General features: G+C 42.8%; 1 protein-coding gene and 1 non-coding gene across 2 annotated transcripts; both read right to left on the bottom strand.

The window, feature by feature from the left end:
* Nucleotides 1-4,242: 4,242 nt before the first annotated feature.
* Nucleotides 4,243-4,346, bottom strand: LOC116548845. Its single transcript, XR_004267564.1, has one exon. It is a non-coding gene; the product is annotated as a small nucleolar RNA U13 (small nucleolar RNA).
* A 1,626-nt stretch (nucleotides 4,347-5,972) lies between these two features.
* Nucleotides 5,973-22,713, bottom strand: CLRN2 (clarin 2). The gene is made up of 3 exons (XM_032272278.1): nucleotides 22,361-22,713; nucleotides 10,110-10,289; nucleotides 5,973-6,645 (listed from the first exon to the last, which is right to left on the bottom strand). The coding sequence occupies exons 1-3, from the start codon at nucleotides 22,611-22,613 to the stop codon at nucleotides 6,380-6,382; spliced, it is 699 nt and encodes a 232-aa protein (XP_032128169.1). The 5' UTR covers nucleotides 22,614-22,713; the 3' UTR covers nucleotides 5,973-6,379.
* Between the last annotated feature and the right edge of the window lie 3,987 nt (nucleotides 22,714-26,700).

Raw genomic sequence — 26,700 nt, 5'->3', positions numbered from 1 at the left:
TTTTTTTTTTTTTGAGATGGGATCTCATTCTGTTACCCAGGCTGGAGTGGAGTGGCACGATCATAACTCACTGTAACACTGAACTCCTGAGCTCAAGCGATCCTTCTGCCTTAGCCTCATGAGCAACTAGGATCATAGGTGCATGCCACTATGACTGGCTAATTTTTTAATTTTTAGTAGCGTTGGGGATCACCTCCATGTTGCTCAGGCTTGCCTCCATCAATCCTCTTACCTTGGCTTCCCAAAGTGCTGGAATTTCAGGCATGAGTCATTGGGCCTGACTTCTGCCAACACCTTGACTTACCCCAGTGTCTTAGTTCATTTTGTGTTGAATACCACAAACTGAGTAATTTGTAAGAAGAAAAAAATTATTTTTCACAGATCTGAAGGCAGGGGAATCCAGTATCAAGACGCTGGCATCTGACGAGGGCCTTCTTGCTGCATCATAACACCGTAGAAGGCATTATATGGTGAGAGAGTGTGAATTAATCCATTCACCATGGCAGAGCCCTCATGGCCTAATTACCTTTTAAAGATCTCGTCTCTAAGCACTTTTGTATTAGAGACCGTGTCTAACATATAAACTTTGAATGACACATCAAAACCATAGTACCCAGTAAGACCCATTTTGGTTTTCTGGCCTCTAAAATTCTTAAGATAATAAATGTGTGTTGTTTTGAGCCACCAATTTCGTGGTAATTTGTTTCAGGAACACTAGGAAAACAATACAATTGTCTTTTTGGATTGTGTTGCACATTTTTGCTAAAGCATGCATTAGTTCTCATTAACCATCAACCTCTTTGCAGTGACCTTATTTATGATATAGAAAATAGGATTTTTTTAATTGAAGGAGTTAGCATTTTTATTATATGCTTTTGGAAGTGTGAGGAGTTAATTTACTCTTCATAGTTTCACATTTTCTTGACAGAGAGAGAAGTATATTTGTAACATAACTTTGCTCTGATTTGACATGGAAGGATCCTTGCTATCCAAAAGTCTTGATTAATTGCATATGTTATTAGCTACATTTTCATTAATGAAAACCATGTGTTTACTCATATATTTTTTAGAGGGGATGGAGCTTTTCTCGTCACCCAGGCTAGAGTGCAATGGCGCGATCTCAGCTCACTGCAACCTCTGCCTCTCAGGTTCAAGTGATTCTCCTGACTCAGCCTCTTGAGTAGCTGGGACTACAGGTGCACACCACTACACCTAGCTAATTTTTATACTTTTAGTAGAGACAGGGTTTCACCATGTTGTCCAGGCTGGTCTCGAACTCCTGACCTCAGGTGATCTACCTATCTCTGCCTCCTAAAGTGCTGAGATTACAGGCTTGAGCCACCATGCTTGGCAATTACTAATTTTTTTAACACTGTGAACATAGAGTAGAACTTCTTTTCGCTGATAACAAATTACTTTTCTTAATTGCAGCCAAATTTTATTGGCTTTGGTCCCTGCAGTTAGTATTCGTAATGTCATATCATTAGCAAACATACAATCGTATGCATATGATAATTATTTTTAAAGGGCATATGAAAATTAATCATCATCACACTCAAATCAATGTCATAAAATAATGTTATGACTAATATTTTGACTTTGCATGGACCAGTCAGCTGGAAGGGATAGGGCACACCTTTGTGAGCCTTAGGAAAAGGCATCCCCTTTAGGAGAAAGCACCCTTTGTGGAAGAGGCCAGGACAAGCTAAGGGTGCATCGGCTAGTCCCTCACTGTCTATGCTTGCACCTCTCCTGGGCAGGGTGCTATCTGCACACCCACTTGGAGAAACCCTGAGAAGAAGTCTCAAGAGTGATTTGAGGCAATAATCCTGATGTAGTGGAAAAGTGGTGGCCTCGACACATATAAATCAGGGTTGAAGTCTTTCTCCATTACTTATTAGCCATGTGGCTGAGCAAGTTCCTTAAATTCTCTAAACCTGCTAAAAGAAAGATAATAATGTTTATCTTGACTAATTGTCAGATTTAAGGAGAAAGTGTACAGTGCCTTGTCCACACAAGATGGTGACCTCTGAGAAGAAAGAACTCAAACTGTTTTTCTCAGCTCTCAAACTACTCTCAACGACAATTAATACAGAAGACTTCTGCGACCAAATGTGTGGAATTTTCCTCCATCAACAAATAAGCAATCAGTTCTGCAGCAGACACCAGCTGGGTGTGCTCTAATTTGGTTCTGACACTATCCACCTGGGGACAGCATCAGGTCCCACAGGCTGAGGGCTGTCTCCAAAGCTGTCCCTCCTCCTTCAGATACTAGTTGAAAGTCTGGGCTTCTGGAACTTCTGACTGATGGGCTTCAAATGAGCCAAACCCACAATTCCATCTTTGGGTTTGGCTAATTTGCTGGGGCAGCTCACAGAACTCAGGGAAACACTTCTATTTACTGGTTTATTACAAAGAATATCACAAAGGATACAGATTAGAGATGCATGGAGCAAGGTATGGGAGAAGGAGCGCGGAGCTTGCATGCTCTCCCTGGGTGCACCACCCTCCGGGAACCTCCCCATGTTCAGCCATCTGGAAGCTCTCCAAACCCAGTTCTTTGGGTTTCTGCCGCAGTTTCATAATGTAGGCATGATTGATTAAACCACTGGACATTGGTGATCAACTTAACCTTCAGCGCCTCTTTCCTCCCAGAAGTCACGGGTGTGGGTGGGACTGGAAGTCCCAACTCTCTAATCCTGCCTTGGTCTTTTCCCATGACCAGCTCCCTTCCTGCGGCTACTATTTATTTACTCATAAAATGACCAAATTAATTATAGTCAAGATAAAGGAGCTAGATTTGAAAAATAATGCAAGTGAATTTTGTGATCCAGATATTGACTCTCCCTTTTTTCCATCCCTACTCTCACCTTGCTAAATTCCATACAGGAATCTCATTTACAGTATTCTTGAGAGATGGTCTTTCAGACTAAACCTGATTATTGCCAGTAACATTATGGTTGCCACCTGATGGATCATGGTTTAAAGACATGGTAGATGCTTCCGAAATGCTTTAAAAGCTATGGACTCTGTCACAGAAAAACTGCAAATGTGTACAAAAGCCTGCACTTTGACTTCTTGAAACACATCCATCATATTTAAAGTCAATCCTAATCTTTAGAAGCAAAACTGAATTCACTCTGCCCCTTATTGGCATGAAGGTCTGCATATGCCTGAAGGCAGTGATCAGTTCAAAGGCTATGGCCCTGATGACTTTCTTTTTTTTTTTCTTTTTTAAATAGAGAGACAAGGTCTTACTATGTTATGTCGTCCAGGCTGGTCTTGAACTCCTGGACTCAAGCAGTCTTCCCCCCTTGGCCTCCCAAAGTGCTGGGATTACTGGCATGAGCCACCATGCCTGGCTACTGTGCCAACTTTTTGCATAGCTCCATCACAAGCCCACTCAGTATGAATCATCCCAGCTACTGGGAGAATGAAATGTCTGGAGGGCAGGGATTTTTGTCAGTTCAGTATTGATACTGTTGAATGAATAAATGTACCAAGATCCTCAGACACTTGTGATATAAACTATCGTCAGATTTTCTGTATTTATGTTGATTTTTAAAAAACCTATCAGCAAGACTTTGTGTTGAAACTTGATGTGATATTGACATTTCCTCTGGTTTTCAAGACAGCTTGGCCGTCTGTCACTGTCGTTTGGATCCATCTCCTATCACATAACTGTCTCTTCTAGCCATGTGGCATCTGCATCTTTGGTGAGTGACATCAGTCCACTAAATAGTGCCATAGCCTGGGATGTGGAAAGAGGGCTGAAAGGGGCAGGTGAGCCCAGCAGGAATTATAAGCATTTAGAAGAGAGAAATGCTACGAGCACTTCCTGAAGTCAACAAATCAGGTGTCATTTTAGACGGAGCTAATTTGGAGGATTAGATAACTTAAAAAAAAATTTCCTGGGCTGGCTGTGGTGACTCACACCTGTAATCCCAGCACTTTGGGAAGCCGAGGCGGGGGGATCACTTGAGGTCAGGAGTTCGAGACCAGCCTGGCCAACATGGTGAAAACTCCGTCTCTACTAAAAATACAAAATTAGCTGGGTGTGATGGTGCACACCTATAATCCCAGCTACTTAGGAGGCTGAGGCAGGAGAATTGCTTGAACCTGGGAGGCTGAGGTTGCAGTGAGCCAAGATTGCACCATAGCATTCCAGCCTGGGCAACTAGAGCAAAGCTCCGTCTTAAAAAAAAAAAAAAATTCCTTTTTTTCTTTTTTTTTTTTTTTTCAGGTCGGACAGGTAATGTGCCAATGTCATAACAAGGTTCCAGGGCGGCACATCTCACACACATGCATGAAAACCCAATCATCATGCTCAGGAGCTATGAAAGGATCACATTAGATAACTTTTGCATGGCATGAAGATAGGAAACCTGGGAAAAGGTTTATCCCAGCTAGCAGCATGGGAAAATGAGTTGATAGAGTTGTGTACCTATTAGTCAGGGTTCTCCAGAGAAACAGAGCCAACAGGCTGTGTGTGTGTGTGTGTGTGTGTGTGTGTGTGTGTGTGTGGTGACAGAGAGAAAGTAGGGGGTATTTTAAGGAATTGTCTCACGTGATTCAGGAGGCCAGCAATTCCAGAACCTTCAGGGTAAGTGGGCAGGCTGGAGAGCCAGTGACAGTTGCAGTTTGACTCCCAAAACAGTCTGCTGGCAGACTTCCCTGTCCCTCAGGGGAGCTAGGCCTTTTTTCTATCAGGGCCTTCAACTGATTGGATGAGGGAATTACTATCCTATTATAGATGGTAATCTGTTTTAATCAAAATCCACGAATTTAGATGTTAATCTCATCAAAAATAACTTTGAAAAAACATCTAGAAGTGTTTGACCAAATAACTTGGTGCTGTGGTCCAGGCAAGGTGACACATAAAATTAACCATTCTGGTGGCACTTAACGAAAACCGAACACAAAACAGCTGGATTTCTCTAACAGGTGATTAGAGAACCCACACCCTGAGTACTCACATGCCTCTAAGCCCTACTTGTAATTCTTTTTTTTTTTGAGACGGAGTCTCGTTCTGTCGCCCAGGCTGGAGTGCAGTGGTCAGATTTTGGCTCACTGCAACGTCTGCCTCCCAGGTGCCTCAGTCTCCCGAGTAGCTGGGAGTACAGGCACGTGCCAACATGCCCGGCTAATTTTTGTATTTTTAGTAGAGACTGGGTTTTCACCATGTTGGTCAGGCTGGTCTCAAACTCCTGATCTCATGATCCGCCCACCTCAGCATCCCAAAGTGCTGGGATTACAGGCATGAGCCACTGTGCCTGGCCCTCCTGGTAACTTCACGCCCTTGCCCAGCCTACTTACTGACGCATCCTGGAATGCCCTTCTCCAACCTTGCTTCCTTCACCACTGGAAAAATTCTACTCATCTTTCAAAGCCCAGATCAAATGTTCATGCTGTGACACTCTCTTTAACCACATCCCATCCCCAAGATTTAATTCCCTCCTCAGTCCCTTATGGCTGTTCTGTTATTTGCCATGATTTTCAATGGCAAAAACAGCAATTACTTTTGCACCAACCTAATAATGTTGTGACATTTATCACATTGCATTGCAATTGCTTGTGTATCAAGCAACAGATTAGCAAAGGTGAAAAGTATAGACTCTGGCTCCAGACTTCCTAGGTTAAATTCCTGATCTCAGCAAGTTACCCAACCTCTCCATGCCTTAGTTTCTTCATTTGCAAATGAGGCTAAAATAGTACCTACTCTCCGAGTTTGTCGTAAGGACCTAATGAGTTAATAAATGAATTAGAACAGTGTCTAGCACATAGTCACCACTCAGTAAATGGCAGTTATTTTCATTCTTAGTGTTAACTGTGGCTACATCCTGGGTCATGTGGAAAGATGAGGTGTTTCTGGAGGGCAGGAACAGGAGTAGTATCATATTTCTCTTAGAATTCTTCCCCATTCACCAGCCCAATATTGTGTGGAATAGACCAGGGGTCTGAAGACACTTACAGGAGCATGTAGTCTCTTATATTTGTCAAGTGCCCTGCAGGGTGCAGAAGCTGGCAATGTCATCACCCATTTAAACCTCACAACAGCCTTGCGAAGTTGGTACCGTGCTTAGTTTACAAATGCAGAAACTGAGCGTAGACATTAAGTGAATTGCCCAATGTTACACACAGCTGGCAAGTCGCAGTCTCTAGCTGCAACGTGAACTCCAAGGTCATGAGAGAGGAATCCAAGGACGCTGGGGATTCTGGGCAAGTTTTCCTTTTCCAGCCCCAGCAACGGCCTTGGTCCTTCACATCCTTCTTACTGCTGAGAACGTGGCCATGACAGCATGGGAAGGCTGCAAAAACACGAGGCCTCCATTCACACACAGAACTGACTTCAGACGGAGCTGTGAGCAGGGGAAGGCTGTTAATACAAGATATCCTCAGCTGTGACCGTGGCCTCTTCCATTTTGGTCTTAATCTCAGGGAGGGGAATTTGACTGATCGCCACCACAACCAAGTTTGCGGCGTGGGCCGAAGCGCTGGCCACGCAGATCCAAAATGACTCCTCGTACTGTTCTTCCACCACCACAAACTGGAAGAGCCGCTCCTGAAAGTTGGCCAGGCGTTCCGTCAGGTCGTGAAATTTCACCGCAGCCACGAAGCTGGCGATGGCTAACGCCACGACTCCACCTGAAACCCAAAAAGGTCACCCTCATTCATGGCTCCTTTTGGCAACTGTAATATCTCTATGAGAGGTGGCAAGTATCACAAACTTGCTTTGGGTTAAAAAAATTATGAGGACGACATAAATTTAAATTTGCTTTTAAAAGTAGGAGATAACCCACACAATACGAAGGAGAAAGGCAGGATTGTGCAGGGAAAGAGAGAATATGCTTTATATCAGATCAACTTTGAATTTCCACTCCTCCAAATTTTCTTTTCTATTTTGAGACAGATTCTTGCTCTGTTGCTCAGGCTGGAGTGCAGTGGTGCAATCTTGGCTCACTGCAACCTCCACCTCCTGGATTCAAGCAATTCTCCTGTCTCAGACTCCCAAGTAGTTGGGACTACAGGTGCCTGTCAGCACACTCTACTAATTTTTGTATTTTTAGTAGAGGCAGGGGTTTCATCATGTTGCCCAAGCTGGTCTCGAACTCCTGACCTCAAGTGATCCAGTCGCTTCGGCCTCTTACTTTGATTTTAAATTTGATTCCTTTCCCCTCACTTGAGTATTTTTCCATGTTGTTAAATCTTCTGTTACAGCACGACTTTATTGTTTGTTTTTATTTTTGTTTTTGAGACAGGGTCTTGCTGTGTCGCCCAGGCTGAAGTGCAGTGGCATGATATGGCTCACTGCACCTTCTACTTCCTGGGTTCAAGTGATCCTCCTGCCTCAGCCTCCTGAGTAGCTGGGACCATGGGTGCATGCCACCATGCCTGGCTAATTTTTTGATTTGTTTGTTTGTGGAGATGAGGTCTCATTATGTTGCCCAGGCTGGTCTTGAACTCCTGGGCTCAAGCAATCCTTCTGCCTCGGCATCCCAAAGCACTGGGATTACAGGCATGAGCCACCATGCCAGGCCTACAGCATGACCTTAAATGAGTGTATAATATTTTATGCATTACACATTATAATTTATGTAAGTATTTTTTATGTAAGTCTCTACTAAGTTATAAGATAAGGTCACACTATAATTTATGTAAGCATGACCTTATTTCTGGATGTCTAGATTACTACTCATTTTTTATTATAAAGTGCTACAGCAAATACCATTTTATGTACATCTTTGTTCTCTTGTTCAGTATTTCCTTAGCATAAATCCCTACATGGAATTGTTTAGTCAAAGGATATTCACCTTTTTATGCCCTTCGGTACTACAGTGTTTTTTCTTTTAAGCTCAGCGGCAAGAAATAAAGTTTTGTCAAAAGACATAAAGTTTTGTCTGTTTTTATTTTTATTTTTTTTTTGAGACAAGGTTTCTCTCTGTTGGCCGAGGCTGGAGTGCAGTGGCATGATCATGGTTCACTGGAGCCTGGACGTGCCAGACTCAAGCAATCCTCCCACCTCAGCCTCCCTAAGTGTTGGGATTACAGCTCCCAAGTAGCTGAGACTACAGGTGCCTGACACCATGCACAACCAATTTTTTTTATTATTTATTTTTGTAGAAATGGGATCTTGCTATGTTGCCCAGGCTATTTTGCCTGTTGCTAATACTCTCATCAGTAGAGTTTGACAGTGCTGTCTCTCTGATGAAAGAAATTGACAGAGATAAGCATTGATTTAATAAGCAGGGTTGGGCACTTTTTACATGCCAGCAACTGTGAGGATTCATGCAGATAAGGAAGACACCTGTAGTCTAGATGAGAGTGAACCACGTATATAAACAATCCTACAGGGTGGCTACCACCTGCAAACAAAGGCGAACACATACTAGCTGATTTCTTGAAACGCATTATAATACATAATAAAGTAACATGACCTGTTTTTATGTTTTATGATATCCTTGTATAAGGTAATCATAGTGGGGGATTATTGTCCTAATGCTACCTTGAATATTTGACCTGAGTTTTCTGAGACAGCCCTTATTTCACAAGATTCTTTTTATTTTAGATGATGTGTTAAGTGCATAATTAAATGTGAATTAATTTCTGTGCATCCACATATTCCCAAATCAACATGCATGCACACACATGCAAATCTTTTAGTTTTTGGCTTGGAAAATAGGTCATGATGGTCACAAATGAGAACATGGATCTATGGAAAAATAAAGAGCTTAGGCTGGGAGCAGTGGCTCATGCCTGTAATCCCAGCACTTTGGGAGGCCGAGGTGGGTGGATCACAAGGTCAGGAGTTTGAGACCAGCCTGGCCAATATGGTCAAACCCCATTTCTACTAAAGATACAAAAAATTAACCTGGGCATGGTGGCACGGGCCTGTAGTCCCAGCTGCTCTAGAAGCTGAGGCAGGAGAATCACTTGAACCTGGGAGGGGGAGGTTGCAGTTAGCTGAGATCACACCATTGCATTCCAGCCTGGGCGACAGGGAGAGACTCATCTCAAAAAAAGAAAAAAAAAAAAAGCTTAGAATCAGTTATGCCTAGGTTGGAATACCACCTCTGCTACTCATTGCTGTGCATGCCACTATTTAACTGCTCTGAGTCTCAGGCTCTTCATCTGTAAACGTGGGTCTAATAATACCTCCTATAGGGATGTGATGAGATTTAAATGAAGTAATGCATGCAAAATCCCCAGGTCCATGCCTAGTCGTTGTGGTTGCTCAGTAAGTTGCATCTAGTTTAAGGGCATGGTGTAGTGAAGGTGCTGGGGAGGTGAGAGGAGGGAGAGTTGAGCCAGCGAGCCCTGTCTGCCTTTATATGCCCAGGTGTGTGTGGGGAGAACACCAAAGACCTTGGCCGCTAGATGGCACGCATTTCCCCTTCTCAACCCAGAGCCTGAATGGAGGAGCCTTTCACAAATGGGCTCTTGCTCACACTACCCTTCTCTTCTGTCTGTGGAGTTCCTCCCAGCCTCAGCTGCAGCACCAGCTCCATCTCTTTCCGCGTCCCAGGGCCCCCTCCTCTCCCTACTTCCAGCCTTCTGTCTTCTGTCTTCTTCTCTCACCCCATCTCTCTAAGTTCTCAGCCATTCACATACTCTAATAAGATGGTTCTTTATTTTGACAGACTCTGCAACTGAAAGAGGAAATTCATTAGCACTTTGGGAGGCCAAGGCAGGCGGATCCCTTGAGCTCAGGAGTTTGAGACTAGCCTGGGCAACATGGTGAAACCCTGTCTCTATAAAACATACAAAAAGTTAGCTGGGCATGGTGGCACATGCCTGTATTCCCAGCTACTTGGGGGACCTGAGGTGGGAGGATTACTTGAGCCCAGGAGGTCAAAGCTGCAGGAAACTGAGATTACACCACTGCACTCCAGTCTTGGAGACAAAGTGAGACCCAGTATCAAAAAAAAAAAAAAAAGACAGAAAAAGAAAAAAAGAGGACATTCATTCTATGCCTGTCAACAAGGTCTTAGACCCAGAAAGTCAAAGTTTCAGTGGGGAATTTTAACTCCTTCCCACCTTCTGCCCAAACACCTGGAGCCCAGCCCTGTGATGATGTGGACACAATTTTCTCTCCCTGAGGGACTCCTTACCTGCCAGGACATTCCATAGGCAGATGCCCCCAGGACCGTTGACTGCCCGGTATGGGACCTGGATCATGTTGAGAATGGCAAAGCCTGTGCTGACCAGAGCCAGGGCCAAGGCCAGGAAGAGGAGCAGTAGAATCATCACATGAAGTCCTGTGTTCAGCTCCTTCACCAGGTGTGGGAAGACTGGGGAGACAAGACACAGCTGCTATTTCAATGTCAGAGCTAGACTCACTTTCATTAAGCCTAAGCTTGCTTACCACGAAGGCTTTGATAGACAGGAGTGAGGGCAAGACAGCAAGCATGGGGTTTTCAAACAGCAGGAGACTTCCTGAGATAAACTCATGGCCCCCAGATTCATGCTTGTCAGTTGACCAACAAGCTTCTCTTCCTTGGAGTGGACACAAAATCAAAATATGCCCTGGGGCTGTCAATGTAAGCTGCATTAAGCTTGAAGCTCTGGGATCTGATGTGAACTGATGCACACAGGCCCCAGTGACTCAGCAAGGTAGACCCTGGATTACTCCCATGTATGAAGAACACATAATTCTCACATTGCACAATATTTTATTAAAATATTAATTTGCCTTATGAATATGGCAAAATAAGTTTGTGAATCCTAGTTTATGTTTGCTTTCTCTTTGTTTGTCCTCAGTGCCAGCTGTGAAGATGAAATGGCATAACGTAATAGAATAGCTCAAATGTTGCCTGAGAAAGTCAGTTCTCAAAAATTGCAGCTGTGGTTACTGCTGTTCTTATTTTGACTGTCTTCAAGCCTCAATTTCTTCATCAGTACAATGGGGATAGTAGTTCCTGCACGTGGATTGAGATAATCAACATTTACTAAGTGTAGTCATGGGCCAAACAATTTACATCTGTCATCTTGTTCAATGCCCATGACAAAGACATGCAGTAGATTTTATTAACTCTCTTTACTTACAGGCTTTGAGACATTAAATTGCTTGTGTTTGGGCAAGGCAACTCTAAACTCTATATAAGATCATAGTTCAATAAGAACACAGGAGAACTATGAGAACAAATGTGAACTTGAAAGAGCCAGTCCTTCAAGATAGATCCTGAGTGGTTAATAGGGTCTAAATTTAAAATAGAACCAAGTGGTCGTTTACTGACTAGGGGGTCACACACATCCTCTGAGTTCCTTGAAAACACACACCTTTTTTTTTTAATTGCATTTTAGGTTTTGGGGTACATGTGAAGAACACGCAAGATTGTTGCATAGGTACACACATGGCAGTGTGATTTGCTGCCTTCCTCCCCTTCACCTATATCTGGCATTTCTCCCCTTGCTATCTCTCCTCACCTCCCCACCCCCACCGTCCCTCCGCCATTTCCCCCCAACAGACCCCAGTGTGTAGTGCTCCCCTCCCTGTGTCCATGTGTTCTCATTGTTCAACACCCGCCTATGAGTGAGAACATGCAGTGCTTGATTTTCTGTTCTTGTGTCAGTTTGCTGAGAATGATGGTTTCCAGGTTCATCCATGTCCCTACAAAGGACACGAACTCATCATTTTTGATGGCTACATCATATTCCATGGTGTATATGTACCACATTTTCCCTATCCAGTCTATCATCGATGGGCATTTGGAAAACCCACACCTTTTTAATCTTTGGGATCTGCCTCAGCCAATCAGGGCTCAGTTGTAATGACCAATCAGGGCTTAGCTATATCAGCTAATCAGGGTTCAGCTGTATGGACCAATCAGAACTAAGTGAATTTGAATCCTTTATTTGCATAAACAGGCCTGTTTGGGAACCTGGGTGGGAACCTTTGCTATAAAACCTGAACCTTCCCTTTCTTCTCTGGAATGCACCTTCCTTTTACGTCAGAGGCTGTGTTTCCTTGGTTTGCAAACTGTTAACTGGAATAAAGTCTTTCCTCCAAATTCCTTTTCTGAGAACTTTTGTTCACAACTGTATGGTATAAACGGTTTCAGGTCATGATCTTTAGTAGTTATAAATGAAGAATTGAACATTATGAAAGCCTCAGAACTTCTGAGCATACTCATTCCTCTGCGACTGCTCCAAGGTTCCTGCTGAATACCTTTCCACTCACACGTTCTCAGGCACTCCACGTTTACATTGTGAGGTCTGATCTTTCTTTCCAGTTCTGAATTTCCATTTATTTTTATCTCTCTATGGTTATCTAATCGGCATTGGAAACTTTACCCTGGAAGGTGAGCTCTTTTCCAGTGAGTTTGTCTTTATAAAGCGTCTTTCTTCTCTGTGCTCTATTCCATCTTAATGTCACTTAGATTTCTTTTTTTCTCTTTTAAAACCCTCAGCCCCTTTTGTTTTAGACACAGTAGCTTGCTCCTGATTTTTATGTATTTTTATTTTTTGAGACAGAATTTCGTTCCATCACCCAGGCTGGAGTGCAGTGGCACCATCTCGGCTTGCTGCAACCTCCATCTCATTGATTTAAGCGATTCTCATGCCTCAGCCTTTTGAAAAGCTGGGATTACAGGCACCCGCCACCATGCCTGGCTAATTTTTACATTTTTAGCAGAGGCGGGGTTTCACCATGTTGGCCAGGCTGGTCTTGAACCTCAAGTGATCCGCCTGCCTCAGCCTCCCAAAGTGCTGGGATTACAGGCACGAGCTATCACACCTGGCCACTTGTGCCTGATTTTTAAATTGTTTCATTATCCCCTTTCTTGACCAGGCAATCCTTAGGACACATGACTAACACAGTAATGCTCACCAAACTCTTAAAATAGAAAAGAGTCACCTATGTGAATGGCAAAGATCAAAATGTTTGCTAACACACTGTGTTGACAACGGTGTAAGGAAGAGGCACTCTCATATCTCATAGAAATATTAATTGATGTAACCTTGTTAGAGGGCAATTTGGCAACATCTATTAAAGCAAATTCACTTCTAGGAATTTGTTTTCCAGAAGCACTTCCACATGTGCTCAAAGACTGGATCAAATATTAGATATTCATTACAATAGCAAAAGATTGAAGAAAAAACAATATGTGAATAGATTGATGTAATAAATTAAGGTACCCATAATGTACATGAGGTACACAATTCATCTTTTTAAAAGAAAGAATCATATCCACATAATGATTAATCCCATATCCAGATTTGATTTAAAAAAATTGAGCAATAACCATATTAAGATGATGGGGGAGAGGGAATTTTGGGCATTTGGAGTGGTGTGGATAGGATGGTAAAGAGTGCCCAGGCCTTGGCCTTCATAGTAGGAAGAGCATTAATTATATTAAAAAAATTCTTATTGGCAAAGGGCAAATCTCACTCAACCCCCACATTCATGTGCCATAACTCAAGGCTCAGGACCTCATAGTTCATTGAGATTTTATTATTTATTTTATTTTATTTTTGAGACAGAGTTTCACTTTTGTCACCCAGGCTGGAGTGAGATGGTGTAATCTCTGCTCACTGCAACCTCCGCCTCCTGGGTTCAAACTATTCTGCCTCAGCCTCCCGAGTAGCTGGGATTATAGGCGCATGCCATTGCACCCCACCAATTTTTATATTTTTAGTAGAGATGGGGTTTTACCATGTTGGCCAAGCTAGTCTCAAACTCCTGACCTCAGGTGATCCACCCATCTCGGCCTCCCAAAGTGTTGGGATTATAGGCGCGAGCCACCGCTCCCGGCCTTATTATTTTTTAATATATGTCATTATTTAGAAATTTGAGGCTGGGGGTGGTGGCTTGTGGCTGTTATCCCTGCACTTCTGAGGGCCAAGATGGGGGGATTGCTTGAGTCCAGGAGTTAGAGACAAGCCTGGGCAACAGCTGTCCTTAAATTAAATTATTTTAAAAAAGAAGAAAAAATAGAAACTTGAATCTTTCCTCAGGAGTGTTAATGCATCAGATTTTCTTTCTGAGGGGTGACTCTGCAATAGTCCTGATACCCAGTGCTGCCCTGGAAAGCTGTTGCTCACTTGCCCTTCGTATTTGAAACCCAGGTTCCAAGAGTTTTGGGCGTCTCCCACTATGAATTAAATATAAGTTTCAAGGCCTGGCACGGTGGCTCACGCCTGTAATCCCAGCACTTTGGGAAGCTGAGGTTGGTGGATCACCTGGGGTCAAGAGATTGAGACCATCATGGTCAACATGGTAAAACCCCGTCTCTACTAAAAATACAAAAATTAGCTGGGAGTGGTGGCGTGTGCCTTAGTCCCAGCTACTTGGGAAGCTGAGGCAGGAGAATCACTCGAACCCGGGAAGCAGAGGTTGTAGTGAGCCAAGATCGTGCCACTGCACTCCAGCCTGTTGACAGAGGGAGACTCCGTTCCCCGCGCAAAAAAAGTTTCCAGCTTGAAATCCATGACCCTAAAAGCACATGATTCATGGTGATGTGACAACAGCCACCTATGTGGGGTACACACTATATGCTGGTGGCTTTACACATATTCTTTGTTTTGTAGCTCATGGACACCCTCTCTCACTCTTACAAATGAGGAAACTGAGGCTCGGAGAAGTGAAATAGCTTAGCCATGCTCCCACAACAAGAAAATGTCAGCTTTACTACCCTATTACAGGTCTAGAGTAGAAAAATCAGAAAGCATAGATAAGTAGAGGTTTAACATTCTAAACACAGAGTTTCTTGAATTCTGGAGGTCTTATTTTGCACTTGAATAAATACAGTTGTTTTGTTCGTATTAATGCTAACTCACTTGAATACCAGAATTCATTAATTGTTCTATCAGCACCTAAGACTATTAGGTAATTTGTTTCCTTCTAATCCGAGAGAGGTCTGGCAGTCTTTTTTGACCCAGCAGGGCAAATAAGAAAAGCAGGACATCTGAGGTCAAACCCAGGTCCTGGCCACTAGTGGAATACCTGTGGGGTAGGAAGTAGAGAGCAACTAGAGAACTGAAGGCTGCAAAGCAATCTATTACATTAGGTGCTTTTAAAGAAATTAGTTTATGTATTGATTTCTCTGATCTCTAATTTCCTCATCAGTAAAATGAACATGATAAAATCTCTTCTCTAGTATAGTGAAAATGGAAGGAAATGAACTACAAGGCAGTGGCTTGGGATACTGTGTTCTGCGCCTAGTACATATTTACCTGCCTCTCCTTCATCAGATGGTAAGATTTTCTTTCTTTTTTTGGAGACAGATTTTTCACTCTTTTTGACTAGGTTGGAGAGCCAAGGTGCAATCTCAGCTCACTGCAACCTCTGCCTCCTGGGTTCAAGTGATGCTCTTGCCTCAGCCTCGGGAGTAGCTGTGATTACAGGCACCTGCCACCACCCCCAGCTAAATTTTGTATTTTTAGTAGAGACATGGTTTCACGATGTTGGCCAGGCTGGTCTCGAACTCCTGACCTCAGGTGATCCACCCACCTTGGCCCCCCAAAGTGTTGGGATTACAGGCATGAGCCACTGTACCCAGCCGTTTGGTAAGCTTTTCTAGGGCAGGCACTGGTCTGTTTTGTTCATCTCTGTTTTCCTAAGAGCCTGGTCTATAAATACTCCACAGTACAACTGAATGTGTGGATGCTGCTAAAGTAATGTGTGTCTCTTTCTCTAGCCACCCAAACAGCCATGCTGATTTTTCTTTCATAGGGTCTAGGTATAAAAAATGGACCTTAATCTTTGTGATGAATAGCTCTTTGATTTTCTCCATGATTGGCGTGGGAAGTGATTTTTTGGGGAGACCTCTGTGATAAAAAAAAAAAAGAGGCTGTTTGGGAAGGAGACCCAGTAAAACCTCCCACTCCACAGTTTACAAAGCACTTTCACTCATGTCCCCATCTACACTGATTTGCAACTGCGGGGATTTTTTTTTTTTTTTCTACAGTTCAGTAGTGAATGGCAGAAAGAGACTCCAGGGGAAACAGGCTCCAGGTTGTGGTAGGCTCTGATATACCCCGTAGCTGCCTCGAGGTAACATTGCGGTAGAATTAAAAGCTGCACACCTAAAAGAGACTAGACTGGCACTAGAGAACCTTGTAACATCAGCGTCCCTGAGCTGTCTCAGGGTGAAAAGCCAGCCCAGCACGGGAAGAGCCTGGCCCCAAACCTGGCCCCAGGCTCTTCGTGAATGCTCTGAAAGAGAATCATATCCAAGGTACTGTGGATGGATGTTTCTAGGCCCTCCTCTGGGACAACCCCAGGGCAGCAGGAAACAAAACCTTCTCAAATACGCTCCTACCCAGGGACAAGAATAGAATGACCTTTATGCTTCTCGCAGGGTTCTAACGACTTCCAGACCAGACCATGTTAGATGAACCCAGGGAAATGTTTCCCATGGTGTCCTTCTAAGAAGGAAGGAGGAGGAAGGCAAGAAGTATTTACTGAATTTCTCCAAGACTCAAATAAAATATGCATTTGTTTACAGCTTCCTACTCTGTGAGCTGGGAATGGCAGTGGTCTGGTCATTAGGTTAATGCTGGCATGTGACAGCTGTTTCATCTTCTCACCCTGAGGAAGGAGACCCATGCATCTAGGATCACCTCCCACTTGATTCTCACACTGCATTTCTTTTATTTATTTATTTATTTTTATTTTTAATTGCATTTTAGGTTTTGGGGTATATGTGAAGAACATGAAAGATTGTTGCATAGGTACACACGTGGCAGTGTGATTTGCTGCCTTCCTCTCCATCACCTACATCTGGCATTTCTCCCCTTGCTATCTCTCCCCAACTCCCCACCCCCCGCTGTCCTTCCCCTATTTCCCCCCAACTGACCCCAGTGCGTGATGCTCCCCTCCCTGTGTCCATATGTTCTCATTGTTCAACACCCACCTATGAGTGAGAACATGCAGTGTTAGATTTTCTGTTCTTGTGTCAGTTTGCTGAGAATGATGGTTTCCAGGTTCATCCATGTCCCTACAGAGGACACGAACTCATCATTTTTGCTGGCTGCATCATATTCCATGGTGTATATGTGCCACATTTTCCGTGTCCAGTCTATCATTGATGGACATTTGGGTTGGTTCCAGGTCTTTGCTATTGTAAACAGTGCTGCAATGAACATTCGTGTGCATGTGTCCTTATAATAGAACGATTTACAATCCTTTGGATATATACCCAGTAATGGGATTGCTGGGTCATACGGAATTTCTATTTCTAGGTCCTTGAGGAATAGTCACACTGTCTTCCACAATGGTTGAACTAATTTACACTCCCACCAACAGTGTAAAAGTGTTCCTATTTCTCCACATCCTCTCCAGCATCTGTTGTCTCCAGATTTTTTAATGATTGCCATTGTAACTGACGTGAGATGGTATCTCAGTGTACTTTTGATTTGCATTTCTCTAATGACCAGTGATGATGAGCATTCTTTCATATGTTTGTTGGCCTCATGTATGTCTTCTTTTGTAAAGTGTCTGTTCATATCCTTCACTCACTTTTGAATGGGTTTGTTTGTTTTTTTCTCGTAAATCTGTTTTAGTTCTTTGTAGATTCTGGATATCAGCCCTTTGTCAGATGGGTAGACTGCAAGAATTTTTTCCCATTCTGTTGGTTGCTGATTCACTCTAATGACTGTTTCTTTTGCCGTGCAGAAGCTGTGGAGTTTGATTAGGTCCCATTTGTCTATTTTGGCTTTTGTTGCCAATGCTTTTGGTGTTTTGGTCATGAAGTCCTTGCCTACGCCTATGTCCTGAATGGTTTTGCCTAGATTTTCTTCTAGGGTTTTTATGGTGTTAGGTCTTATGTTTAAGTCTTTAATCCATCTGGGGCTAATTTTAATGTAAGGTGTCAGGAAGGGGTCCAGTTTCTGCTCTCTGCACATGGCTAGCCAGCTTTCCCAACACCATTTATTAAACAGGGAATCCTTTCCCCATTGCTTGTTTTTGTCAGGTTTGTCAACGATCAGATGGTTGTAGATGTGTTGTGTTACCTCCGAGGCCTCTGTTCTATTCCATTCGTCTATATCTCTGTTTTGATACCAGTACCATGCTGTTTTGATTACTGTAGCCTTGTAGTATAGTTTGAAGTCTGGTAGTGTGATGCCTCCTGCTTTGTTCTTTTTGCTTAGAATTGACTTGGCTCTGCAGGCTCTCTTTTGGTTCCAAATGAAGTTTAAGGTGGTTTTTTCCAGTTCTGTGAAGAAGGTCATTGGTAGCTTGATGGGGATAGCATTGAATCTGTAAATTACTTTGGGCAGTATGGCCATTTTCATGATATTGAGTCTTCCTAACAATGAACATGGAATGTTTCTCCAACTGCTTTTGTCCTCTCTTATTTTGTTGAGCAGTGGTTTGTAGTTCTCCTTGAAGAGGTCCTTTACGTTCCTTGTTAGTTGTATTCCTAGGTATTTAATTCTCTTTGTAGCAATTGTGAATGGCAGTTTGTTCTTAATTTGGCTCTCTTTAAGTCTGTTATTGGTGTATAGGAATGCTTGTGATTTTGCACATTGATTTTTTATCCTGAGGCTTTGCTGAAGTTGCCTATCAGTTTCAGGAGATTCTGGGCTGAGACGATGGGTATGTTTGATAGGTGTACCTGATTGTGACAAAGAGAATGAATCCAAGCTGGAAAATACTCTTCAGGATATTATCCAGGAAAACTTCCCCAACCAATCACAAGGCAGGCCAATATTCAAGTTCAGGAAATACAGAGAACACCACAAAGATATTCCTCAAGGGGAACAACCCCAAGGCACATAATCATCAGATTCACCAGGGTTGAAATGAAAGAGAAATTGCTAAGGGCAGCCAGAGAGAAAGGTCAGGTTGCCCACAAAGGGAAGCCCATCAGACTCACAGCAGATCTCTCAGCAGAAACCCTACAAGCCAGAAGAGAGTGGGGGCCAATATTCAACATCCTTAAAGAAAAGAACTTTCAACCCAGAATTTCGTATCCAGCCAAACTAAGCTTCAAAAGTGAAGGAAAAATAAAATCCTTTGCGAACAAGCAAGTACTCAGAGATTTTGTCACCACCAGGCCTGCTTTATAGGAGTTCCTGAAAGAGGCTCTGCTCATAGAAAAAAACAACCAGTACCAGCCACTCCAAAAACATACCAAATGATAAAAAGCATCAATACAATGAAGAAACTGCATCAACTAACAGGCAAAACAGCCAGCTAGCATCAAAATGGCAGTATCAAATTCACACATAACAATATTAACCCTAAATGTAAATGGACTAAATGCCCCAATCAAAAGATACAGACTGACAGATTGGATAAAAAGCCAAAACCCATCAGTGTGCTGTATCCAGGAAACCCATCTCACATGTAAGGATACACAAAGGCTCAAAATAAAGGGATGGAGGAAGATTTACCAAGCAAATGGAGAGCAAAAAAAAGCAGGAGTTGCAATCCTAGTCTCTGATAAATTAGACTTTAAAGCAACAAAGATCAAAAGAGACAAAGAGGGACATTACATAATGGTAAAAGGATCAATGCAACAAGAAGAGCTAACGATCCTAAATATATACGCACCCAATACAGGAGCACCCAGATACATAAGGCAAGTTCTTAATGACTTACAAAGAGACTTAGACTCCCACACAATAATAGTGGGAGACTTTAACACCCCATTGTCAGACAGCTCAACGAGATAGAAAATTAACAAGGATATCCAGGACTTGAACTCAGACCTGGACCAAGCAAACCTAATAGACATTTACAGAACTCTCCACCCCAAACCCACAGGGTATACATTCTTCTCAGCACCACATCACACCTACTCTAAAATTGACCACATAATTGGAAGCAAATCACTACTCAGCAAATGCAAAAGAACGGAAATCATAACAAACAGTCTCTCAGACCACAGTGCAATCAAGTTAGAACTCAGAATTCAGAACCTAACTCAGAACCGCACAGCTTCATGGAAATTGAACAACTGGCTCTTGAATGTTGACTGGATAAATAATGAAATGAAGGCAGAAATAAAGATGTTCTTCGAAACCAACGAGAATGAAGACACGACATACCAGAATCTCTGGGACACATTTAAAGCAGTCTCTAGAGGAAAATATATAGCAATAAATGCCCACACTGCATTTCAATAGAAGAAAAGGCTGGCCAACTGGCGCCTCCTAAATTGCCTTCCTATAGACAGCAGGCATAGTATGGGTGAATCTCTCTGGAAGGCATTGTTTTTACTTAAACAGGATCAAACCCCCACCTCACTCCTCCATTGACGAAGACCCTTTCACATGTAGTTTCTAAGACTGTAAACCCAAGACCCTTTCACGTGTAACTTCTAAGGCTGTAAACCTAAGATCCTTTCACATGTAATAGCTATAGTGTAAGCCTATATAAAGGCAGAGCTTCTCTTTGTTAAACTAGCTTGGCTATTAGACAAAGAATTGTCGCCTGGCTCCCTGCCATAATAAAACACCTCTTCCTTCCTAGTTCGGCGTCGGAGACGTCTGTTTCTCCACGCGGATCCTGCTTCAACCCCATTCAAGCTTCAACAATATCCCCCAAATCTAAAGCTTTGTGAGGAAGCCTCACCGTCTCTCTGGCCTCCTCCTCCCTTCTGTCTCTTCATTCTTTGTCTGTCTGAAAGCACAGGATGAGGTTGTTCTCTGATGTTCCCTCACCTGCCTACGTCCTGATCCACCAAAGAAAAAGACCTCTGGTCCCTTCCCTGAGTGTTCATTAATTGTACCCATATCACAGGAAGAAAGACTGAAGTCTGTGAACACAGCTGGACAGACTTTTGTCACAAACCAATGCCTGCTCTGAGGGCCCAACAGACTTTGGCCCAGCCCATGGTATGTTCTTTAGGCCCATTGAATTCCCCTAAAAATAAGTTACTAGTCCCCTAAAATCATCCACACTTCCCATCTCCCTTTCCTCTAAGATGAAGAGGATATAGCTATCTGTACCCCATTGAGATAGTGGACAATCACTCAGTGGTTTTCCCCTGTGTCTGCTGATAAATGTGTATGCCATTTTTCCTATTAATCTGCCTTTTGTCAGTTGATTGTTTAGAGAAACTTCAGAGTGCAAAGGGCCCCTACGGTCCTGATGACATCCTTTATAGCAACAGCATCTAGTTCAGAATCAAGTAGTCCATGTAGTTGTCATGGTTAGCTTTTAGCATTTCTTTTATTTTTATTTCTTTATGTGTGTGTATTTTCAAGTTTTGTGTTATAATTTTGATGGAGCTATTTTTCCAATATCCAGGGTCTAATCTAATTGCTAGGTATATACAAATATGCCCAGAGATATAGTTCTTGAATATACATAAGAAGTGCAATTTTTTGTGTATATCAATGATGACAATTTGTATTATATTTGTAAACAGTTCCAGCTTTTTGTTCTTATAAATTTAATAAGACACTTACCTTGGCCAGATTTCTATAAAGTACTACAATTCTGAAATCTGGAAATCAAGGAATGGATACAATTCTGTATCACCTTGCACTGGCATGGTGTTGATTAATTACGGTTTTGTGAGACAGTTTTCGCCTGCCATCTCATCGATGCAAATGGCTTGCAGAATATTGCCTATTTTGTTTTTTTCCTCCCCAGAAGCCTGTTCCGAAGCTCAGCTTGGATTCCTGTTTGCATAGACTGCTCTGCTTACATGCTGAGCAGCTCTGAGGCCACACTGAACGCCAGCCAAAGTCCGTGCCCGCTCACGTTCATGGAGGGCAGGCAAGTGCCTTGCCTGAGGTCTCACCTGTAAACTTTCCAGCAGGGGTTCCAGCCGGGGTAGTCTGATTCCAGAACCCAGGCACAGTGCCCCTTTGCATTTCCTCAGACTATAAAGTTTTTACATAAAGTTTTCCAAATTTTACATGGAAACGGCCATCCTGCTTCCCAAAGGTTCATTTCTGCAGGCAGTCTCCACCCACATGTTGTGGTCACGTGCCATGGGTCTGGAGTCCGGCTCTACTGTTTCCTGGCTGGGTGACCTCAGGTAAGTTATGTAACCTCTCCAAGCCTCAGTGTACTCCTCTGGAAAACGGGAACATTAACACTACCTTCTGTACAAGTTTGTTGTAAGGCTTTAAGGAGACAAGCAGTATGAAGTACGTAGTAGTAGAATATCTGATACATGTAAACCCTCAATATATTAATAGTCATTATTAATAGAGGAAAACTGCAAAATGCACAAATCCTTATTTCTAATGTTTCCATACACATCTATAGAAAAAGAAAAGAAGGAAGGAAAGAAGGAGAGATTGATGTGGATCCAGAATCCTTGGCTCACTGTGGACCTTGACATTATGTCTGAGATTGAGGCAGCAGACACATTCTACAAGTAGACATAAGCACTCTTACACATTAACAAAAATAAGTGCCTAGAATCAGCTTTCATGCCCCCCCCATTATACTCACTCGTGAATTGGGACTGGCGGCCCCCGAGCCCACACTGCCGCACCTTACATCCTCGGAAGAGTCCGTAGTAAATGTCCCCGATGAATTTGACCAGCTCTCTGTCTGTGGCGTTGACCAGATCCACTCCAGTCTGACAAAGGATTTTCCCACTCAGCCAGTGCGGCACTACCAGGGCAACGATGATGAGGATGAAGGAGGAGAAGCTGAGTAAAGACGCCAGCCCGTACCACGCCTTCTTGAACCATCCAGGCATGCTAGTAGCTGCAGGTCATCCCCAAGGTGTCCAAGCAGCAGCAAGGGTCACTGACATCTTTCAGACACTCAGCAATGCTCTGCTCCAAGGTCAGCTCTTCTAAACACTCTGTTTCAGGACTTTAAGTCCATCCCCTCGTCCTCCTTCAGCGTGAGCTCGCATAGCCCATGTTTACTACAACCACATCCGGAAGCCTCTACAGAGACAATCTTCACCTGACTACGTAGTGGAGTGTGTTACTGAAGGAAGTAACCTTATATCTCCTCCTTGACTAATGTTTCAGCAGAGGGCTTAATTGTTCCTCGTTTCAAGTATTTAAATAGCCCTGGTGTGGGCCTCATAATGATAAAGGAGTTAGTAATAAGCAAAACCAGGTAGCTCTGATGATAAAGAGATGCAAGCCAATCTCAAAAAACGGATGTGGAAGAAGGAAAACAAACATGGAATGATTAGCGCTTGAACATAGCCAGCTATGCGCAGTATCAGATGTCGATCTCTCTCGTGGTGGGTGCCCTGACATTTCTTTCTCTAAAATGTCACTGCTGTCAGAATCTTTAGGACTGTTATTAATACCATCAAATGACCCCAGTTCTTGAGGCTTTAATATTAAAATGTGTAAACAGGGCCTTATGAATTTCTCACTTTGTGAACATGCTGTGGGTAAAATTGTGGCTAGAATTAATTTGTGACTGTTGGGGCAGCCTGGAACCCAACACTTAACATTCTTCCCAGCTGCCCCTCCTTCTACGTTATCTGAAATGGGACAGAAAAGTGTTTTTCTAGTGTATTAGCAAATAGTAGCCACACTGCTGGAGGACTGATCTCTTCTAACAGTGGAAGATCTGGCTTTTCCTTTTAATCTGCAGATAGTATGAATGAAATATTCTTTCCTTTCTATCTTATACTGTGAACTTCTACATTCTGACTTTTACCTTAGTCCTGAATATTAACTTAACATCATGTGAGACTGGCAATAGTCACTCTAGCCATATCTCTGGGGAGCAAAGTTGGGCAGAAGTGGAGCAGTAAACTTTCTCAGTCACAGAAGCCTGGAGGCGGGTTCAGGAAGCTGCACTGTTAACCAGTAGGGGTTCCAGGAATCTGACTTGGCGAGTGCCAAGGAAGCAGAGAGACATATTAATGGAAATGTCAGTTTCCTTCCTTATAATTGGGGCTTACTTTAGTGGCCTCTCCACAGAAATGGAGATAAAAATGAGTATATCTGAGTCTGGGCAATGTAGTGAGATCCCATCTCTAATAAAAAATTAAAAAAAAATAGTTGGACGTGATGGCATGTATTTGTAGTCCCAGCTACAGGAGGCTGAGGCTGGAGGATTGCTTGAGCCCAGGAGCTCAAGGCTGTAGTGAGCTATAATCATGCCACTCAGGGTGACAGAGTGAGAACTGTCTCTATATAAAGATGAGTGGCACTTTACCATGTACAAAATCCTTTTACCATATGCTTGCTCACCATTGATGCTCCAGCAACTCTTGATGGTAAACAGGAGATGTATGATTTTAGCCATTTCTCTCATGGAAAACTGAACGCTGGAGCTGAATTCAGCACTTTGAATTACAACAGGTCATTTTCATCCCACTGACTTTGAAATAGTAAATATGTTTCTGGTAAAAAATAACATAAGACATACAAGAGGCTCAGAAGACTGCTTGGTACATTAATAAGTGATTAATAATGTTAGTTCACATACTTATTTTAACATTAAGCATGCTTTGACAAGTCAGGACATGTGTAAATATCAGAGTCATATTTCTGCCATCAGTGATGGAGCTGTGTCAACTTTTGGTGTGTTGGGGGTTAAGCTATTGTTTTCAGAAAAAGTCTAAGGGAAAGACTTGATTCCCAACAAGCCATTGCCTTGCCGAACAAAGATGTGGTCAAGCGGAACTGTAGCCATTGAAGACCTGGGTTCAAATTCCCACTCTTTGGGCAAGTGTCTGAGACTCTCCTGCCTCAGCTTCCTAATCTGCATAGGATTGTCATGTGGAGTAAAGTGAAACAGCACAGGCAGATCACTTAGCACAGTGCCTTGGATATGACCGGCATTAAACAGATGGTGCTCTCCTTTCCATCCAGCTTCCTAGCAATTCTGTTTCTGATAATGAAGTGTCTTGACAACAAAATGTGCTGCTGGCTGCATCCTCTTGTCCAGTGATGTATTTCTGCGTGCCTTACCTGGCACAAGTTTATTGAACAAACATCTGTGTCTGTTGTGTACAAGGCTCTGTGTGTGTGGGAAGTGGCACAGAGATGTATCTAATTCAGGATCTTGCTATTAAGAAAGTCTGTTAGAGCTCTGGTTTTCTAACAATGATGAATTTGCCTCTAGGAGACATTTGGTAAAATCTGGAGATATGTTGACTGTCATGAGTGAGGGGTAGGGGCTTGCTATTGGCTTCTACAGGGTAGAGGCCAGGGATGCTGTAAATATCCTACAATGCCCAGGGCAGCGCCTGCCACAGAGAATTATCTGGTCCAAAATGTCAGTAGTGCTGTAGTTGAGAGGCTCTGTGTTAGAGATACAGGCCATGGGAAGAAATAACTAATACGCAAAGGAGAAAATGCCAGGGTCTGTGTCTGGGGATGGGTGGCATGCGGTGAAAGGCCCATTTGGATTAATGGGTATACATTTACAGTTAGATAGTAGAAATAAGATCTAGTGTTCTGTTGAACAGTTCTGTGACTGTAGTTAACCATAATTGATTTACATTTAAAAATAGCTAGTAGGGAATAATTTGAATGTTCCTAGCATAAAGAAAACATACATGTTTAAGTGATGGTTATCCCAATTGCCCTGATTTGAACTTTACATATTATATGAATGTATCAGAGTATCACATATACGCCCCCAAATATGGACATCTATTATGTATCAATAATAAAAATAAAAATAATTCTGGGAAGAAAAATGGCTCATTTGGTGGGCTTCCATAGTGGATCTTTGACATTCTGCCAAATGAGGGCGCACTAACAATCACAGAGGTCCCGGAGGGCTAATGTTCTACAGTGTTACATTTATGTCCTTACAAGACCAAAGGCCTGTTGTGCCCTATGGACTAATATTTTTTAGAAATCTTGTAATAATGTATGTGTTTTCTATGTATTTTTTAAAACAAGCATTAGTTTGTGAAGTGTAAAATGTAAAATATAGTATACTAGAATTATTTTTATTTTTTTTGAGACGGAGTCTGAAGTGTAGTGGCATGATCTTGGCTCACTGTAACCTCTGCCTCTCGGGTTCAAGCAATTCTCCTGTCTCAGCCTCCCAAGTAGCTAGGATTACAGGTGCGCACCACCATGCCCGGCTAATTTTTGAATTTTTAGCAGAGATGGGGTTTCACTATGATGGCCAGGCTGGTCTCGAACTCAAGTGAGCTGCCTGCCTCGGCTTCCCAAAGTGCTGGGATTACAGGTGTGAGACATCGTGCCCAGCCAGCATACTACAATTTTTGTATCACCGTTTTGGCAATTTTTTATTTTTAAATGTGCATCAAAATAGAGATTTAAATATTCCCCACCTGCCAAAACGGAAGCGGCCTGAAACTCACAATCTCTGGGAGACTCAGTGAATTGTTAGGGAAGTAGTGGTAAAATAATAATATTAATAACCATCAATCGGCCTTTACTGAGCGCCTCCTACTTAGCCACACGCTGCTCTAAGTACCCCAGTGCCACCCTTTACCATCTTTCCCAAAACCTTGTGAGGACAGACCATTATGTTCCCATTTTACTGGTAAGAAAACTGAGGCACGGAGCAGTGAAGGACGTTACATAGGCCACAGAGCTATTAAACAGTAAGACTAGGCTTTTATTTAGAGGAAAAATATATTTTAGGTGGTTTGTCTCGTCTCCGCAGTGGACTTCCAGCTCCTTGAGCGTAGCGACCACTTTGAGCCTCTTCCGTTTTCTGGCAGGTGGGGATATTTAAATGTCTATTTTGATGCACGATTAAAAATAAAAAATTGTCAAAACAGTGATCAAAAATTGTAGTATATTTTATATGCTTACACTTCACAAATTAACGCTAGTGTGAAAACACCCGCTCTCCACCCTCCTGGCCTTAGCCCA

The sequence above is a fragment of the Sapajus apella genome, unplaced genomic scaffold (assembly GCF_009761245.1).
Source record: "Sapajus apella isolate SASKATOON/1434 unplaced genomic scaffold, GSC_monkey_1.0 scaffold5, whole genome shotgun sequence".
NCBI lineage: Eukaryota > Metazoa > Chordata > Mammalia > Primates > Cebidae > Sapajus > Sapajus apella.
The sequence above is the reverse complement of the archived record's forward strand: the minus strand, read 5'-3'. Positions and strand labels throughout refer to the sequence as shown.